The 19566-nt window shown below is 34.8% G+C and overlaps 1 protein-coding gene across 3 annotated transcripts; it reads left to right on the forward strand.

Moving 5' to 3' along the window:
- Window positions 1-567: 567 nt before the first annotated feature.
- Window positions 568-19566, forward strand: LOC130429448 (uncharacterized). 3 transcript variants are annotated; one of them, XM_056758015.1, is made up of 15 exons: window positions 568-704; window positions 1693-2019; window positions 2094-2435; window positions 2520-2645; window positions 2983-3288; window positions 14186-14479; window positions 14550-14849; window positions 15073-15111; window positions 15542-15598; window positions 15783-15821; window positions 16638-16676; window positions 16855-17142; window positions 17344-17379; window positions 17901-18203; window positions 18700-19566. In XM_056758015.1, the coding sequence occupies exons 1-15, from the start codon at window positions 641-643 to the stop codon at window positions 18717-18719; spliced, it is 2580 nt and encodes an 859-aa protein (XP_056613993.1). In that variant the 5' UTR covers window positions 568-640; the 3' UTR covers window positions 18720-19566. The 3 variants fall into 3 exon arrangements, with proteins under 3 accessions (XP_056613993.1, XP_056613994.1, XP_056613995.1); XM_056758016.1 differs by lacking the exons at window positions 14186-14479; window positions 14550-14849; window positions 15073-15111; ... (5 more) ...; window positions 17901-18203; window positions 18700-19566 and adding exons at window positions 3818-4099; window positions 5452-5757; window positions 5982-6020; ... (2 more) ...; window positions 7290-7598; window positions 7995-8918; XM_056758017.1 differs by lacking the exons at window positions 14186-14479; window positions 14550-14849; window positions 15073-15111; ... (5 more) ...; window positions 17901-18203; window positions 18700-19566 and adding exons at window positions 3818-4099; window positions 5452-5757; window positions 5982-6020; ... (2 more) ...; window positions 7290-7598; window positions 7995-8918.

The raw sequence follows: 19566 nt of genomic DNA on the forward strand, positions 1-19566 counted from the left end.
TAAGATTTGACTTTTGTTGTCAATTACACTATTGCACACGCATATATTTCACAAAGTATTTTGTTTAAGTACATCAAAAGTAACTGTAATTTAATTACAGAAAACATATGAGTAATCCCTTACTTTACTTTTTCAAGGGGAAAGTAATTAAATTACAGTAACTAATTACTTAGTAACTAGTTACACCCAACACTGATGGTGACCAGTATGGTGACAATCTTTGGTTCTTCATCTAAGTTTGACATTTGCATGGAAATGCCTGATTGCAGGTTTTATCAAGACGGATGTACAGATGGATGGTGATGTTTTAGCATTTGTATTTTTGAGTAAACATACTGCAAAAAAGATAAAAAAATATCTTTAGAATTGGAATTATCTTCTTATCATCAGCTGAGGGTAAAGTGAGTCATGGGCCATGACATAAGAATTGTGATAAAGAGATAATGAAACTATCAACGTGAAAAGTTACAAGGAACTCATGAATATTTATATTTTATGGACCGCCCAGTGAAACCAAAAAAATATGTGAATGCCTGTAGAAACTAATCTGGTTTGTGTAGTTCTGGATCACTGTTGTGAGAGGCAATTAGAAGTTTTATAAACTCTTCTCATCATCATTAAACGGCTACTTGACATTAATATGAAGAACACTTTTACTATAAATGTGTTGTTTGTTTTATTTTATCATCTATTTCATTTGTGGGGTAAGTGCATTATTTCTGTTTATCTTAAACACATTTTGTTTTAGTTTAACCTGAGTGGCAGCTCATTCAGACTTGATTTAACCACTTTAAGCCACATTGCATTCACATTACTGGATTGTTTTGAATTTATAACCAGATGTGTCACTTTTTTCTGCATTCATACAATATACATACGAGATATCTAAACTAGAACTTATCTTTTTAATAATATTTTTATAATAAAGTTTTAAATAAAACGAGCCACAAAAATATATATTAATTGGCATGTAAGGGAAGTTATATGTTTTTATTGGTAGTCTAACGCTTTACTATAAGGTGCTATTTGTAAGCAATCTGTTTACAAATTTAGCTAAAATGAACTTACAATGAAGAATTTCTTAATGTTGGTTCATGTAAATTCAGCATATACTGATATATTATTAAAATCAAATGTTATCACAGTTAAAGCTCCATGAATAAACATGAATTAACTCTATTGACATAAATTAACATTAGCAGAGATTAAAAATACTGAAAAACTACATTGTTCATTGTTGGTGTAACATAAAAAAAACACATTTTATGAAATAAACAAAAGGCCCACGATAGGGTTAAAACTGTAATTTAACACTGAAAACTTAAAACCAAAGATTTCCCGAAGGGGGGAAAAAAACAAGAAAAACAGGATTAACAGAATTTGAGACTATGCAGGAACTAGACAGGACTAGTCATTCTGGAACAAGGACCAGAGGTAAGTACTGCACATCAACCAGCAAAACAAAACAGCGCAGGACAGGGGCGGGGTTGAGATATGACAGTAGAGCACATGGCCATCATTGCAAACAATGGCCATGTGCTTCCCCACAAAACATGTGGGTAGTGTTATTTACTACTGTTAACAAATAACACCTTAATGAAAAGCGCTAACATTTTTTCTCATTCATCAACTGCTGAAGGAAACGGTCTCATTTATTTTCTAAGTGATGAATTGTCCCTGTTTGTTCTTCAGGTGTGTTTGGTGTTGATCCAGATGGAGTGAAGTCAGTGTCAGTGATGGAGGGAGATTCTGTCACTTTACACAGTGATGTTACTGACATACAGAGCTATTATATGACATTGTGGAGGTTTGGAGACGATGGCTTTACCATAGCTCGAATCAACAAAGATAAGATCATATATAGTGATATTCCATCATTCAGACACAGAATGGTGTTGGATGATCAGACTGGATCTCTCACCATCACAAACAGCAGAATCAAACACTCTGGACTTTATAAGATGGAGATCAGCAACAGCACCGGGACGTCAGTGAAGAAATTCCATCTTAGAGTCTATGGTGAGTATTAAACTACAAAACTGTCTGTAAAGTTGTGCATATATAATTTTTACATGTGAAATTGTTTCTTGTAGATTCGCCACTTTTGATCGAAGCTGAAAAAGGTGAATTAAAGACGGTGTCGGTAACAGAAGGAGATTCTGCCTATCTGATGATGGAAGAGGTTGACACACAGAGATATGATCTGATAGTGTGGAGGTTTGGAGATGACGGCATTCTTATACTGAAGGGTGACAGAGAAGACAATAAGACCACATTTACTCATGATGAGATATATGAAGACAGACTGGAGCTGAACTATCAGACCGGATCTCTCACCATCACAGACGCCAGAATCACAGACACTGGACTTTATAAAGTAAAGATCAGTGGTGACAGAAGAGCCGAATACTTGAGATTCATTCTGACTGTCAGTGGTGAGTACATCACTTCAGCATCATGTAGTGCTTTCATACTTTATAGTGTTTAAGATCAATGACCGTGTGTGTTTCTCACTCCAGCATCAGGTATATCTTCAGGTGGTGTAGCAGGTATAGTTATTGTTGTTCTGCTGGCCATGTCTGGAGCTGTCGGTGTATTTGTGGTTTTCATTCGCCGCAGAACCTCTGAAATAAAAAAACAAAATGGTAAGGATTGTTAAAAATCATTTTATCTTAAATTGCATGAATGTCTGTATTAAAATTCACAACACATGTTTGTATAACATCAAAACCCATTACGATTAAAACAATTAAAGTAATATTTCTGATCTTGTGCTGTTTTACTTTAGACTGAAGAGTTAGAAAAAATGAAGATAATCTTGATAAAGAGAGTTCTGAGACTTGAAAGCAGCTTTACACCATAACAAAAGATTCATATTTACAATAAAATTGATTACGCAAATAAAATGTTTATTAGACCCGTCTCAGTGATTCCAGCTGTATTGTGGACTGATCGTGTATTTGTTCCTGTTTTGTTCTTCAGATGTATTTGTTGATAAGTCAGTGTCAATGCAGACGGGAGATTCTGTCATTCTACAAACTGGTGTTAAAGAAATACAGAAAGATGATGAGATAACGTGGATGTTTGAAGACACATCGATAGCTAAAATGAAGGGAGATCAAACTATTGAAAATATTGATGAAAGATTCAGAGGCAAACTGAAGCTGAACCGTCAGACTGGATCTCTCATCATCAAAGACACCAAAACTGAACACACTGGACTATACAAAGTAAAGATGACACTTCAAGATCTGACATCAGCCCAGATATTCAGTGTTTCTGAGAGTGGTAAGAAACTGAAAGCTTCCAATATAGTATTTACAACAACACTGTGAAGATAGAGAAACTCTAATATTAGTTTACACAAATTGAATTCATATAGCTTTATACAACAGTTAGTTTCAGTTCTTGAGTTTGATTGGTCAAAATATGTTGTTCTTTCACGATAAACCAACAGATGAGCCTTCAGTACAGTAATAGGGGAAACAAATGAGTTTATATACAAAAGGGGTTAAAAAATATTTAAACACCTAATTAACTAATCAACAGAAAACAAAATAAATACAAAGTCAAGCTCACAAACTAAAAGTCCCTAAAATGACAAAACAAAAATGACAAACTAACTGTGAAATATGATGCTCTCAGAATCAGTTAACTGATCATTCTTAATAAGATTTCACGGACGGTTAACCTTGATATCTGTAAACATGTCAGACTGATGTAAATAATCACTGCACATGAGCCTCCTGTAATAACTTTAATATTAATATTCACTTGATTGTTTTTGTGTGTCTGTATTGTTTTGTTTGTTTGACAGATAAACTGTCTGTGAATGAAGGAGATCCTTTCACTTTAAGCTCTGGTCAGACTGAACTAGGAGACAATGTCATGACATGGAGGTTTAAAGACAAACATATAGTTACAGTCAGTGAACATCAGACATCTGTTTGTGATGAAGAGAGATTCAAAGACAGAGTTCATGTGGATCCTCAAACTGGATCTCTGACCATCAAAAACAGCAGAACTAAAGACTCTGGACTTTATCAACTACACATCAGCACAGAGAAATCAAAAAGAGAATTCACTGTTAGAGTCCGTGGTGAGTAAGACGAAATCTGTAAGATCACTGTACAGGGGCGACTGCAGGAGTTTATCTCAGGGTACGCACAGAAGCCCCCACCCGATATAAAGATATCATTCCAGCATTATAGAACGGTCAGTTCTGGTCCTTGATTCTGATTGACTGAGTGGAGTTCTAAGCCGTTATAAAATACATTTACATTTACATTTAGGCATTTGGCAGACGCTTTTATCCAAAGCAACTTACATTGCAGTATCCTATACATTTTACATAGGTACTTGCAATCCCCTGGGAACGAACCCACAACCTTGCGTTGTTAACGCAATGCTCTCACCACTGAGCTACAGGAAAGCTAAATACCCCGATATATAACAGCTGACCGCACCACAATGCCTAAATATCATTTTATTTACTTTATTTTATAAAACCTTGCTAAGCACATGGAGTAACCTGTTTATTAAAGCAATAAGCCCTGCGAAGCAGTGGGTTATCAGGGTTATAAAATGCACTGTAACCCACGGCTTCTTGGGCTTATTGCTTTAGTAACCCACTGCTTCTTTGGGTCCATTGCTTTATTAAGTGATGATTGTCACACTGGTAACACTGTTCAAGCATATTTATCGGCTAAAGACTTTTCTTTAATTTAAAGGAAACTACCGCTGACAGGTGTGCTTTGTTTATTCTCGGAAGACTGTTTCAGGGAGCGCTCCTGGGAAGCGTTGCCATTTTCATTTATTTTTAAGCGCCTATTAGCCTATGCTTGATATTTGGTCTTAAGCTCATAAAGCTTGGCACTTTATTTGTAAAAGAGTGCTCAGTTACTGATATTTGAGTTTTTGTGGTTTTGCAAAATATAACCGGTTTGGATTTTTTCTTTCTCAATATGTCATGAGTGTGTACAGATCACTAATCAATTTAAAATACTATTGAAATATTAAACATAAATAAAATTATATCTAGCGCCCTCGTACAGCCGCACGGCTGCAGGCGGAAACTGACTGTACACTCGATTCAAGTTTAAATTTAATGTTTGAGCATTTAAAAAATGTTATACTGTATTAATTTATCTCCACATACAAATAACAAATTTCCTTCTGCTAGTTTCTGTTAACCCTGTTGAGTATCATCATCGTAACAGCGACATCTAAAATAATGAATAAGTTAAAATTGATTTTTGGGTCAAATTTTATTTATTTACTGACATTGTTTTTTTACATGAATTAAATATGTAGCAAGAAATTCATAGGCAAACAGTCTGTTATGTCTCATGAACCTGTCTATAAATATTGTACATGTTCTTTTAGAAGCTGCTTTACTGTAGTTTACTTGTCGTTTTGTTTATATTAATGTATGCATTACGTTTCTGACAGAGAAAATTAGGAAGGTGTCAGTGATAAAGGGAGATACTTTCACTCTCAACACTGGAGATGCTTTCACACAGAGGCCTGATATGATCAAGTGGGAGTTTGAACACAAGTCTATAGCTGAACTGATTGGAAAAAGACCTTCTGCTGCTGCTGCTGTTGATAAAGATGAAAGATTCACAGACAGACTGGAGCTGGACCATCAGACTGGATCTCTCACCGTCATAAACACCAGAACCACAGACTCTGGACTTTACACACTGAAGATCGGCTCTGAGGATTCAGAATGGAAATTCAGTGTCACTGTCAGAGGTGAGTAACTCAATTCCAAAGGAAGAAAACTCTCTTTATTGGTTAAAAACACACTTTAACAATATCTGTAAAAGTTGCTCCTGGACAGTAATTTTCCTTAACACAACTATAAAGTCCTCATATCTTTCACAATTATACTTCTGAAGTTAATTTATCTTGTTTTAAGGTTGTTTAAATGTTTTATTTGACAAGATGACAAATAAATGTTTATATTGTTTAAACAGGTCGGCCTCGTTGGGACAAACGTCCAGAGCAGAAAGAAGGTGAGATTTATTCCTGCTGTTTAACTGAAACTAATTCAACTCGTGACTTTCAGTGTTTCCTTAACAGATGATTATGAAATAACCTGTTCTATCTAAGTTGAGGTGTAAAGAGTAGCTGAAAACCATACTTGAGTAAAAGTACAGTTATCACTAGTGATGTGACACCGAGGCTTATAAAAAACATAACATCTCACAGTGAAGCAATGTACCGGATCACGTCCGTAGTTTCATTTTTAGACACAATCACGAGATTGATAAACAAATCCACAAAGTTTTGATGATAGGCCTGCCCACAAAATAAGATGTCAAGTCCCCAGCTCACAAGTATGTCACAGTTACACAACAATTTTATTTTCTTATGCATACGTCGACATGAACCTCGCCTATGAACCTATGGCTTTAGGACTAAGGTAAAGGTTTCTGTGAGTTAGACTCATAACGTTGATAAAAGCATATTCACATAAAATGTTAATGAGCCATTGTTGATTCTTTATTAAATACATTCATAGACTTTGTTATTTATTCATACATTATGCAGGCCTAAGTGCTCAACACGAACACATAATTTTTTTTTTTTTTTTATGTATTTCCAAAACAAAATTTAAATGGACACAGAGGCAGCATTTCAACCCTTTGACCACGAGATGGCGATAGTGTGCACCGTTTAGAAAAGCTTTGAGTAATGAATCATATAACAACGCACTTGACTGAAAAGCCTCAGTGCTTCACAAAGCTTCATTTCACCATCACTTATTTTAACTCACTACTGTGATCATGTCTTCTTTCAGAATCCACAGAAAATACACCAGAAGAGTCAAAGCTGCTAGACTCACCCATCAGAGAGGAGGAGAAGACAGGTTAGACCACATTTCTGTTGCATTTTGCCCTGATGGATTATCTGTAGTGTTAAAAATTCTGTCACGTCTTTCAAACCACATGAATGTAATCTGTCCAGCAGAAACGGAAACGTCTAGAAAAATCTTCTTGCCTTATAGTGAAAGTAAATATGAAGTCAAGTTTGTGGAAGTGGGTAAGGAAAATTTATTAAAATAATTAGTTTTCTCTCAAATCGTGTTCACGATTTTGAGTATTCAGTTATTTTGCTAAAAAGCAAATTATTAACAGAGTTTACTTTAGCCTTTTATGTCCCATAAACCAAACTGAAAACTTTAGTCTTATCTACACAATCTTAACAATTATTCTTCTCAAGTTAATTCATCTTGTTATATTACTAACTTATTTTAATATCAGCATTTCTGATTCTGACAGAGAAAGCTAAGCCGGAGTCACTGATAGAGGGAGGATTGTTTCTTATCAGCACTAGGGATGTTTTCACACAGAGGCCTGATAAAAACATGCAGTGGATGTTTAACAACACTTGTATTGCTGAACTCCCTGGAAATACACCTGCAGCTGCTGCTGATGTTGATAAAGATGAAAGATTCACAGACAGACTGGAGCTGGACCATCAGACTGGATCTCTCACCGTCACAAACACCAGAACCACAGACTCTGGACTTTACACACTGAAGATCGACTCTGAGGATTCAGAATGGAAATTCAGTGTCACTGTCAGAGGTGAGGAACTTAATTCAAAGCATGAAAACTCTTTTTATTGGTTAAAACACTCTTTCACAATAACTTCAACTTTAACAGTAACTTTATAAAAGCTACTAATGCATTTTTTCCTGCATTATCATACTATATGAACATAAAAGTTTACTGGACAGCTGCTTATTTTTGGTACCCCTAAAAACATAATATCTTTTACAACTTTGCTTCTCAGGTTCATCTTGTTTTAAGTATCATAAGATCTTTTTTTACTTAAAAAGACAAAGATGAAAGAAATTTTGTTGCCTAGGGCTTAGAAGACTTGTGGAGTGAATAAATAATCACAGGTTTTTTGTTTTTTGGGGAACTATTCCTTAAAACACTTTCTCTTTACATATTTAGTTTTTTCTCTGTTTCCTATAGTGCTTTCTCGAAATACCGAAGGGATTGATTTCAAAGGTGGCACACAAAAAGGAGGAGATGAGTCTACAAGAACATCCTGTATATAAACACCACTTTTTTAATGAATGAGAAAAAATTGAAAAATCCAATGTTTTAAAAACCAATTTGTGTTTTAAATTCATTTTATACCAAATGTGAGCTCAAGTTAAAGTGACACTTTGTTCACATGAACTCAGTTTAGTTTCACACAATCAGATTTTGATTATAAAGTTTGGTTCACATTACGGCTTCATCCAAGAAATGCCCATTCACTGACATGTAAACAACCAACCAGAGTTTGCTTATTTACAAAACATTTACATTCACGTAACAGATCTTTATTGACCAAACTGTACTACATTAGTGCTTGTACATAAAATTCAAGTGCCACGTGATGTGTGTAGACTTTGTTATCAGAAATACTGTCCACAAATAATGAGAGCTGACTCTTATAACAAAGCAGAATCATTTTGGATGATCTAGACTGTTCAGAGGGACCACAGCTCTTCATAGATAAACAGAAGAAACAATGAAATGATATTGACACATTAACTAGAAATGTACTCAGTTATTTTTTCACCTTATTTTATTTGCAGCTGTGATATGTTGTTCTGTCTTCTGACTGTCTAATCTTTTCTGCCATCTAGTGGACAAACAATATTCCAGGTTTTCTGTCTTTAAATAGCCTACCGCATGTAATAAAGTATTGTCTATTGTGAATTTAAAACAAAGTTGTCTTGTAAAATAGCCCGTGTCTGTATCCTTATATATTTTTTATGTGATTGTGTTAATTAAATTACGATCATAAGTATTTTTAGAGAACAAACATAACAATATTGTTGTTTATAGATTTCATAAGTTGAGATGTAAAGATTATTAGTGATCTTTAATAAAATAGAAACACCTGTTCTGGACACAACAGCATTCAACATCAGTGTTTCTCATGATTCTCATTACCACCAAATGTGAAACTTGTTTCAATAAATTCATTTATCTTGATCGCACAAGATTATTTATGAGTGCAAAAATGATGTTAAAGCGGGATTAGCATTTAGATCATTGCAGAAAGGGTTTGTGTTAAAGAGGTCTGGCTGGTGTGTTTTCAGTTCGAAGTTTGTCCACTTCACCCAATGATCTGAAATCAACAAAACATTACTTGAGAAATGCCAATAATTGTCACAAGTTATTCAAACATGATGATCAGCTTCAGTTAATCGTATAGTTTCTGTTAGAAGCTCATATCATAGAAAACGATGTTAAATACTGAAGTTGAAAGGATATTTCAAAAATTAAATGTCTGTCATCATTTTGTCACCCTCAGGTTGTTCCAATCCTGATACTTTTCTTTGTACTGCTAAACACGAAGAAAGATATTTGGAAGAATGTCATAAACCAAACAGATCTCATTTCCCCATTTACTCCCAGAGTATTTATTTTCCCAAGAACGCTCTTAAAAATTAAGGTGCTACTAAGGTTCTTCACATCAATGTCTTTAAAGAAACATCTGTTTCTTACTCTTTTTAATCTGAAGAACCTTTCTATTTCACAAAAGGTTCTTTGTTTAGAAAACATGGTTCTTCAGATTAAAAAAAGTAAGAAAGAGATGTTTTAGGTTCTTTATGTTATCGAAAAAAATTTGTAGCAACTTTTTTTAGAAGATTGTATGACAGTAAATGGGGGACGAGATCTGTTTAAACAGACATTAAATAGTGCAATGTTCATTGTGCCTCACTTCTGGTGTTTCAAAACAGATTGAACAATTCCAGCATTATGGTGGAACCCGAAACAAAATGTCAGAGAAATTATAAATATATTGAACCATGTGTTCATATTTACTAAAACCCTGATGATAGAGTCCAGACATCACAAAAATATGTTTTCTATGGATGTGCAAGTTCACTTCATCACACACATAAAAGTGGTGTAAAAACTTTAAGAGAGATTTCACATAGGTATTTAAAGGGACACTTTACCCAAAAATTTAAATTCTGTCATCATTTACTCACCTTCGAGTTTCACCTCATCACCTACATTTCTTTGCTGTGATGAATACAGAGAAAGATATATGGAAGAAAGCTTACACCCAGACAGATTTTGACTCCCATGGTAGGAAAAAATACTTATCAATTTTGTTATTAGACATTTTGGAGAACATTTAAAGACCGTCTACAACAATCAGATTGAATCTCTCAACATCACAAACCTCAGAAACAAACACTCTGGACTTTATAAACTACAGATCAGAAGCAGCCCCGAGACATCATTAAAGAGATTAAGTGTTACAGTGTATGATGAATGCATAACATATCTAAAATTGTTTTCTTATCTAAAACCATTGAATTGACATTTCCTTTTGTATTACAAGTTAAACTGCTTTGAAGAATTAAAGTGCCCCCATGATAGTTCCTGAGGTTGTTTGCATGTGACGTCACCGAACTGCGTGAAGGAATTCACTATCACAAACTCGAAAGGAAACTACAAGGTTTTTTTATTGTGTTGGAAGAGTTGTTGTTCGTGAGAAGGAAAAATGTGAGGATTGACTGAAAAACTGAGATAAAAGTGGCTTGTAAACCTGAAACTACGGTCGGAAGGAGCTGAAGTCGAATAACTTTTGAAAGTGTAACGTAGGCCTATTAACAACGATTTTCTGTCAAACCTTACTTATTCTTTTAATAGCAGCTAGTGTTTTTATGACAAGTTATGAGGAATCAGCTTAACTTACCGAAACAACGACCACGGAAAACCAAATTTCTATTAAACCTTAATTGTTATAAACACTAGTGTCAGGGTTCTCAGGTGAGAGACAGAGGACCCAAGTGCGGACGGGGGGGGGGGTATTTGGGTTAAACAAGACTTTAATAAAAGACAAAACAAAACCCATAAGGGGGTAAAGTAACATAACAGAATAAACATGAACAGCAACAGGACTAGACTAGCAACATATCACATAAACTACAAAATAAACTAGACTTACTGACATGACAGGAACTCACCCACATGATGCAGAAGCAATGAACCAGCATGAGACACGAGACAAGAGACACATGGTCAAAATATAAGGAGATAAATCAAGAGGGGACAGGTGCTGGTCATGAACAAATTAACAAGTAATAATGAGACGAAAGGGCGGGAACAGAGACGAGACCTGGGAAGAGCATGTGGAATGCCAACTAGGACAAAATGCCTCTCTCCACATTAAACATAAGGTTCTGTCATGATCCTGCCTCTCCTTGGCATGATTTTCAAGTCTGATGGGACAGAATCATGACAACTAGCTGCTGTTAAACGAACAAGCACTTATTCCAGGGATGAGAACAGTGTCATGTTAAGTTTGTTCTCCTCCAGAGAAGTTCATCATAAACTGTATGAGCTGTTTATTTACTGAAATTTGGGCGCAAAAATATGTCTGGTTGAAGCATTCCTCAAAATATCTTTCTCTGTGTTCATCAGATCAAAGACATTTATACAGATTTTGAACAACTCGGATGTGAATAAATGATGACAGAATTCTCATTTGTCGGTGAAGTACCCTTTTAAACCACCAAATATTAACATCTGGCCAGTATGGTGAAAATCTTTGGTAAAAACTTCATCTTACGTTTGACATTTGAATGGAATTGCCGTATTGCATGTTATATCGAGACGGATGTACAGACGGATGGTGGTGTTTTAGCTTTTCCATTTTTTAGAAAACATACTAATAAACAATCAGCTGAAATTAAAAAATAGCTAGAAAAATATCTTTAGAATTGGAACTATCTTCTTATCATCAGCAGAGGGTAAGTGAGTCATGTGCAATGGCATAAGAATTGTGATAAAGAGATAATGAAATGATCGCTAGATTTCTCTGAAAAGAAATGATAACGTGAAAAGTTACAAGGAACTCATGAGTATTTATATTATATGCACCGCCCAGTGAAACCAAAAAATGTATATGTATGTGAATGCCTATAGAAACTAATCTGCTCGGTGTTGTTCTGGATCACTGTCGCCTGTGAGAGGCAATGAGCAGTTTTATAAACTCTTCTCATCATCATTAAACGGCTACTTGACATTAATATGAAGAACACTTTTACTATAAATGTGTTGTTTGTTTTGTTTTATCGTCTATTTCATGTGTGGGGTAAGTGCATTATTTCTGTTTATCTTAAACACATTTTGTTTTAGTTTAACCTGAGTGGCAGCTCATTCAGACTTGGTTTAACCACTTTGAGCCACATTGCATTCACATTACTGGATTGTTTTGAATTTATAACCAGAGAGATGTGTCACTTTATCTGCATTCATACAATATACATACGAGATATCCAAGCTAGAATTTATCTTTTTAATAATATTTTTTAAGTTTTAAATAAAACAAGCCACCAAAATATATATTACACATCAGTCGTCATTTTGCAAATCCTAGCTCAACATATCATCCATGAAATCTTACTTTTATGTGTTGAAATGTTTCTCAAGTGTTCATTAACCTTGCAAATTGGCATGTAAGGGAAGTCATGATACGTTTTTTTAGAAGCCTTACACTTTAGAATGAGGTTCTATTTGTTTTCAAATTGTTTATGCTTTAGCTAAAATGAACTAACAATGAAGAATATTAACACAGCATTTATTAACATTAGTTCTTGTAAATTCAGCATTTACTGATAGATTATTAAAATCAAATGTTATCACAGTTAAAGCACCATGAATAAACATGAATTAACTCTATTTACATAAATTAACATTAGCAGAGATTAAAAATACTGAAAAACTACATTGTTAATTGTTAGTGTAACATAAAAAACTCAAATTTTACGAAACAAACAAAAGGCCCACGATAGGGTTAAACTGTAACTTAACACTGAAAACTTAAACCAATGACTTCCCACAAGGGGGAAAAAACAAGAAAAACAGGATTAACAAAATTTGAGACTATGCAGGAACTAGACAGGACTAGACATTCTGGAACAAGGACCAGAGGTAAGTACTGTACATCAACCAGCAAAACGAAACAGCCCAGGACAGGGGCGGGGTTGAGATATGACAGTAGAGCACATGGCCATCATTGCAAACAGTGGCCATGTGCTTCCCCACAAAACACATGGGTAGTGTTATTTACTACTGTTAACAAATAGCACCTTAATGAAAAGCGCTAACATTTTGTCTTATTCCTCAACTGCTAAAGGAAACGGTCTCATTTATTTTCTAAGTGATGAATTGTCCCTGTTTCTCCAGGTGTGTTTGGTGTTAATCCAGATGGAGTGAAGTCAGTGTCAGTGATGGAGGGAGATTCTGTCACTTTACACAGTGTTGTTCTGCTGGTCGTGTCTGGAGCTGTCGGTGTGTTTGTGTTTTTCATTCGCCGCAGAACCTCTGAAATAAAAAAACAAAATGGTAAGGATTGTAAAAAATCATATTATCTTAAATGGAATGAATGTCTGTCTTAAAAAGTTACACCACATGTTTGTGTGTCTGTGCTATTGTGTATGAGTGTGTTCATGTTTGTGCGACACCGAAACCCATTAAGATTAAAAAATAATATTTCTGATCTTGTGCTGTTTTACTTTAGACTTAAGAATTAGAAACATGAAGATAATCTTGATAAAGAGAGTTTTGTCTGAGACTTGAATGCAGCTTTGACACCATAACAATAGATTAATATTTACATAAAGTTGATGCACATATAAAATGTTTATTACATCCGACTCAATGATTCCAGCTGTATTTGTGGACTGAACGTGTATTTGTTCGATTTTTGTTCTCCAGATGTATTTGTTGATAAGTCAGTGTCAGTGAAGCCGGGAGATTCTGTCATTCTAGACACTGGTGTTAAAGAAATACAGAAAGATGATGAGATAACGTGGATGTTTAAAGACACATCTATAGCTAAAATGAAGGGAGATCAAACTATTGAAAATATCGATGAAAGATTTAAAGACAAACTGAAGCTGAACCCTCAGACTGGATCTCTCATCATCAAAGACACCAAAACTGAACACACTGGACTATACAAAGTAAAGATGAGACTTCAAGATGTGACATCAGCCCAGATATTCAGTGTTTCTGCGAGTGGTAAGAACATGTTCAATATAATAACACTGTGAAGATAAAGAAACTTGTACATGAGTAATTTGGTAATTACAATGTTCACACTTGTTTTGTGTGTTTGTATTGTTTTGTGTGTTTGACAGATAAACTGTCTATAAATGAAGGAGATCCTTTCACTTTAAGCTCTGGTCAGACTGAACTAGGAGACAATGTCATGACATGGAGGTTTAAAGACAAACATATAGCTACAGTCAGTGAACATCAGACATCTGTTAGTGATGAAGAGAAATTCAAAGACAGAGTTCATGTGGATCCTCAAACTGGATCTCTGACCGTCACAAACAGCAAAACTAAAGACTCTGGACTTTATCAACTACAGATCAACGACAGCAACGGCACAACGAAACCAGAAAGAAAATTCACTGTTACTGTCCTTGGTAAGCGGCATTTGATATTAAAGTTGAATTGTTTATTCTCTTTTTTTAATGTCATTTCTGTTTCTGACAGAGGAAATAAGGAAGGTGTCAGTGATGAAGGGAGATTCTGTCGCTCTCAACCCTGACTGTATTTTCATACAGAGGCCTGATACGATCATGTGGAAGTTTGGAAACAGGTTGATAGCTAAGCTTACTGAAAATACACCTGATGCTCCTTCTTCTGTTGATGAGAGTTTCACAGACAGACTGGAGCTGGACCATCAGACTGGATCTCTCACCATCAAAAACATCACAAAAACAGACTCTGGACTTTACACACTGAAGATCGGCTCTCAGGATTCAGAATGGAAATTCAGAGTCACTGTCAAGGGTGAGTAACTCAATTCCAAGTTATAAAACTCTCTTCATTGGATAAAAACACACTTTAACAATAACGTATACTTTAACAGTGGCAAGACAGCTACTTTTCTACCCCATAAAAACTATTATGTAATTATCTTAAACAATGTTGTTTCTCGTGTTGTTTTAAAGTTCTCTACATATGTACACTTGACAAGAAGTCCAAAATATATCTATGTTGTATATCTAAACAGGCCGGTCTATTTGGAAAAAGCTTCCACAGCCGAAAGAAGGTAAGATTTATTCCTGCTTTTCAATTGAAACCTAATTCAACCCTGGACTAGGATTCAACACTTTCAGTGTCTTCTGAACAGTTATTTAACCAAGAACCTGTACTCAGATAATAAACAAAGTAATGTTTATATGTCCTCTAAATGGTACAATCTGACTCAAAAAGTGGTTCGGATGTACATGAAATATATTCCAAATTTGCATATTAAAACCAGTCCAATGGCCATTCAAAACGATCCAAGAACTATCCAAGATGACCCTGCATAGCCCATAGGTCCGATCGATTAAGGTGTTTTAATGAACGTCTTCATGTAGGTTTCAAGCGGATTATTTGGTTCGAGGTAAATATACAAGCATATTTGAATTATAAATTAATTTTACTTCTATAATCCTTTCTCTGTTTTCTTTTACAATCCACAATTAATACACAAGATGAGTCAGAGCTTCCAATGATTCCGGTCTCATTCAGCAGAATTGATGATCAGACAGGTAAGACATTATCACAATCCATCATCTTATTAATGTAGTTAATCGAAAACTACAGTATGTCATCACTTGCACGATTCTGATTGGTTTAGTAATAGATTAACTTATTATCTCCACACGTGCATATTACTCATTATATACCATCACTTAATAATTTTGGGGGATTGACCAGATATTGTTTTAACAGACTGCCCTCCTGTGACAAATATTCCAGAGCTGAAAGAAGGTAAATTTATTTTAGGGCTGTCGAACGATTAATCACGATTAGTCGCATCTAGAATAAAAGTTGGTGTTTACATAAAACAGTGCATGTTCTCTGCATATTAATTTTGTATTTATCAACACATACTGTACACACATGTATACGTGTATAAGAAATATTTACATGTACTTATTTCATTTACTGATACTTCAAATGTAACAAAAAAATATATAGGCATATATTGTGTAAACCAAACTTTTATTCTGGATGTGATTAATTGTTATTTATGATCTGAAAGTTTTTTTTATATTTAAGCAGGTTTTTAAAATACCTTTAAAAACATTCCTGGTCTGAATCTTACAACAAACAAATGGCATTAACATATTTTGAAATATGTATTTTAATGAAGGCAACTCAAACTTGTTGTTTAGTCTTTTTTACTTTTACCTCTATGATCCTTTGTTTTTTTTCAATTTGAGTTTTCACACCTGGTCTCAACACATTTCTGTTGCATTTTGATAGATTGTCTTACCGGATGTTCAGAATTAGGAAGACAAATACCAAGTCCAAGTCATTTTTTTTCTTTGATATGCTCATGTGACTTTAATGAGAGTTTAGCATTTGAAACAAACATGTTTGAGATATCCCTACTGAACTGAGGTGCTGCTGAGAGTTTCTACAGTTTTTAGCATATTTTCTGACAATGTTTGTGTAGCTGTCTTAACGCAAACGCGTCTTTTTGCCATAAAGTGAAAGTGAATCTCACTCCTTTAAGTATGTTTTGATATTTTAACTTGACGAGAATTAAGACAAATATATATGCTTATGTTGTTTAAACAGGCCGGACTCTTTCGAGAAAAAATACAAAGCAGAAAGAAGGTAAGAATTATTCCTGCTATTAGACTGAACTGAATTCAGCCCTAGATTTACAGTGTTTCATTTACTTGACAGTGTTCACTTTAAACTGTTACTGTATATGATCCTGGTTTATAACTGCACCTCTATTGTTCACCCGGCCACTCACTTATTTTAATGTCGGCCTTTCTGTTTCTGACAGAGAAATTTAGGAACGTGTCAGTGATGGAGGGAGATTCATTCACTCTTAACACTGAAGATGCTTTCACACAGAAGCCTGATATGATCAAGTGGATGTTTGGACTCAAGCGTATAGCTGAACTCATTGGAATTAAACCTGCTGTTAGTAATGTTAATGAGATATATGGAGACAGACTGAAGCTGGACCATCAGACCGGATCTCTCACCATCACAAACACCAGAACCACAGACTCTGGACTTTACACACTGAAGATCACTCCTGAAATTAAGTTCAATGTAACTGTCAGTGGTGAGTATTTGTTTAAAACACCCTTCAACAATAACTTCTTCTTTAACAGTGGCCGGACATCTACTTATTTTTACTCTCCGCATAAAAACAAAAAAGTCTTAATATCTTTGACAACTACGCTTCACAGATTGATTGATCTTGTGTTGTTTAGATATTTTTACTTGACAAGAAGACAAATATTTGTTTATATTCTTAAAACAGGTGGGCTTGGGGAAAAACCTCCAGAGCAAGAAACGGGTAAGATTTATTCCTGCAGTTTGACCGAAACTAATGTAAGACACACAGACACACAAACACGGACGCACGGGCACACACACACACACACACACACACACTGTAATAAAGAGTTAAAATAAATAAAATAAACATTTCAAACTATCTAAATTCACTGAGATATCCCTACAGAACTGAGATGCTGGTGCTGATGTGACTTTCTACAGTTTTAGCTGTTTTATGACAAAGTTTGTGTTGCTGATGTCTTAAAACAGTATAGTTTACAGAATTCTGTCATCAATTAATCACGCTCATGTCTTCAAAACCACATGCACTTCTTATTTAAAGTCTGCTGTTCTGTGCAGTTCTTCCTTTTTAAATAAAGCAATTTACTTAACAGTGTTAACTTATGTCCCATGAACCAAAATTTACAATTATGCTTCAAGTTAATTGATCTTTTTTTAAGGGTGTTCTGATATTTTAACTTGACAAGAATATATATGTTCCCATGTTTATTTCAATATCAACATTTCTGTTTTCTACAGAGAATATTAAGCTGGAGTCTGTGAATGAAGGAGAATCTTTAACTCTCAGCACTGGTGATGCTTTAAAGGAGAGTCCTGATATGATCACGTGGATGTTTGAAAACATTTGTATTGCTGAATTCACTGGTATACAATATTCTGCTGCTGATGTTGATAAAGATGAAAGATTCAACGGCAGACTTGAGCTCGACTATAATAATGCATCTCTCACCATCACAAACATCACAAGCAAAGACTCTGGACGTTATAGACTGAGAACCAGAACAGGGGATTCAGAAAGAACATTCAATGTCACTGTCAGTGGTGAGTCGCTCAATTTTAATCTATAGAAAACTCTCTTTATTGGTTAACTGGTTAAAAACACCCTTAAACAATTATTTCTACTTCAACAGTAACTTGATAAAAGCCACCGCTGCATGTTTCCATTATCATACTACATAAACAAAATAAGTTGACTGATCAGCTATTCATTTTTCTTTCTTTCACAACTGTGCTTCTCAGGTTCATCTTGTTTCTAGGATGTTTAGATATTTTTGCTTGACAAGAAGACAAAGGAAAGATTTAGTAGCAGAGGGGTTCAGAACCTTTGAAATATAATGTACAGATACAATACAAATGCTCTTTCAATATATATGAAACCAGGAAACTTTTTCAGGAAAGATTTTTTCAGTTGTGTTTCACAAACGAAAGAAATGCGGGCTGAACAAACAATTTCAGGATTTCTAAATTTTGTTGAACTGTTCCCCTTAAACACAGTTTCATTTCCTCTGAACACATGTTGTTTTTCTCTATTTCCTAGTGCATTCTACAAAAAAATGAAGAGAATGATTCAGAGGCAGCAGACACACCTTGAAGACTGAATCACATCCTTTGTAACCTGTTCATGTTGTGGATAATCAGGAGAAGATGAGTCTACATGAACCTTATTATGTATATATACTCACCATTGATCTTTTTTTGTTGAATGAGAAGAATATTGAAAACATCCAATGTAAGAAATCAACAATTTGTGTTTTAAATTAATTTTATACTGAATGTGATGTGAAGTGACTCTGAGATTCTGTGTTCATAAGTACAGTTTAGTCTCACACAAACAAACTTCGATTACACAGTTTAGTCCACAATACAGATTCATCCAAGACCCGCCCATTCACTGACATGTAAACATCCAGCGTTTGCTTATTTACACAACATTTACATTCATGTGACAGACTGCCCAGAGGTAATGAGAACCAACTCTTAAAACGAAGCAGAATAATTTAGATGCCATGAACCAGACTGTTCAGAGGGACCACTAGCCCCCTTCATAAATGAATATTTTTTTTTTATAATTTAGATGATATTGACACATTAATAATTGGTACCGGATTTTCACTCAATACATCTGTGCACCTTCTGTTAGGCTGTGATTTGCTTTTCTGTCTACTTATTCTTTTCTGCCCTCTAGTGGACAAACAATATTCCAGGTTTTTATTCCTAGTATAACCTACAGCTGTGTGTAGGTTTGCATCAAAATTCAGATTAACTTGTGTACCCAAATATTGTGTTCTTGTGAAAATAGCATGTGTCTGTATCTTTATATGTTTTGATGTGATTTTGTTAATAAAATGATAAGGTTAAATTTCTTATAGAGAACAAACAGAATCAGATTATTATTGGGTTTGTA

The sequence above is a fragment of the Triplophysa dalaica genome, chromosome 10, assembly GCF_015846415.1.
Source record: "Triplophysa dalaica isolate WHDGS20190420 chromosome 10, ASM1584641v1, whole genome shotgun sequence".
Taxonomy (NCBI): Eukaryota; Metazoa; Chordata; class Actinopteri; order Cypriniformes; family Nemacheilidae; genus Triplophysa; species Triplophysa dalaica.

What these genes read in the sequence shown, in the direction of transcription:
- LOC130429448 (XM_056758015.1), top strand. Translation starts at nt 641, where the DNA reads ATGAAGAACACTTTTACTATAAATGTGTTGTTTGTTTTATTTTATCAT. An exon ending in ATTCACTGTTACTGTCCTTG is followed by an intron (nt 14,480 to 14,549) that starts GTAAGCGGCATT and finishes TGTTTCTGACAG; the next exon opens with AGGAAATAAGGAAGGTGTCA. An exon ending in TATTCCAGAGCTGAAAGAAG is followed by an intron (nt 15,822 to 16,637) that starts GTAAATTTATTT and finishes TTGTTTAAACAG; the next exon opens with GCCGGACTCTTTCGAGAAAA.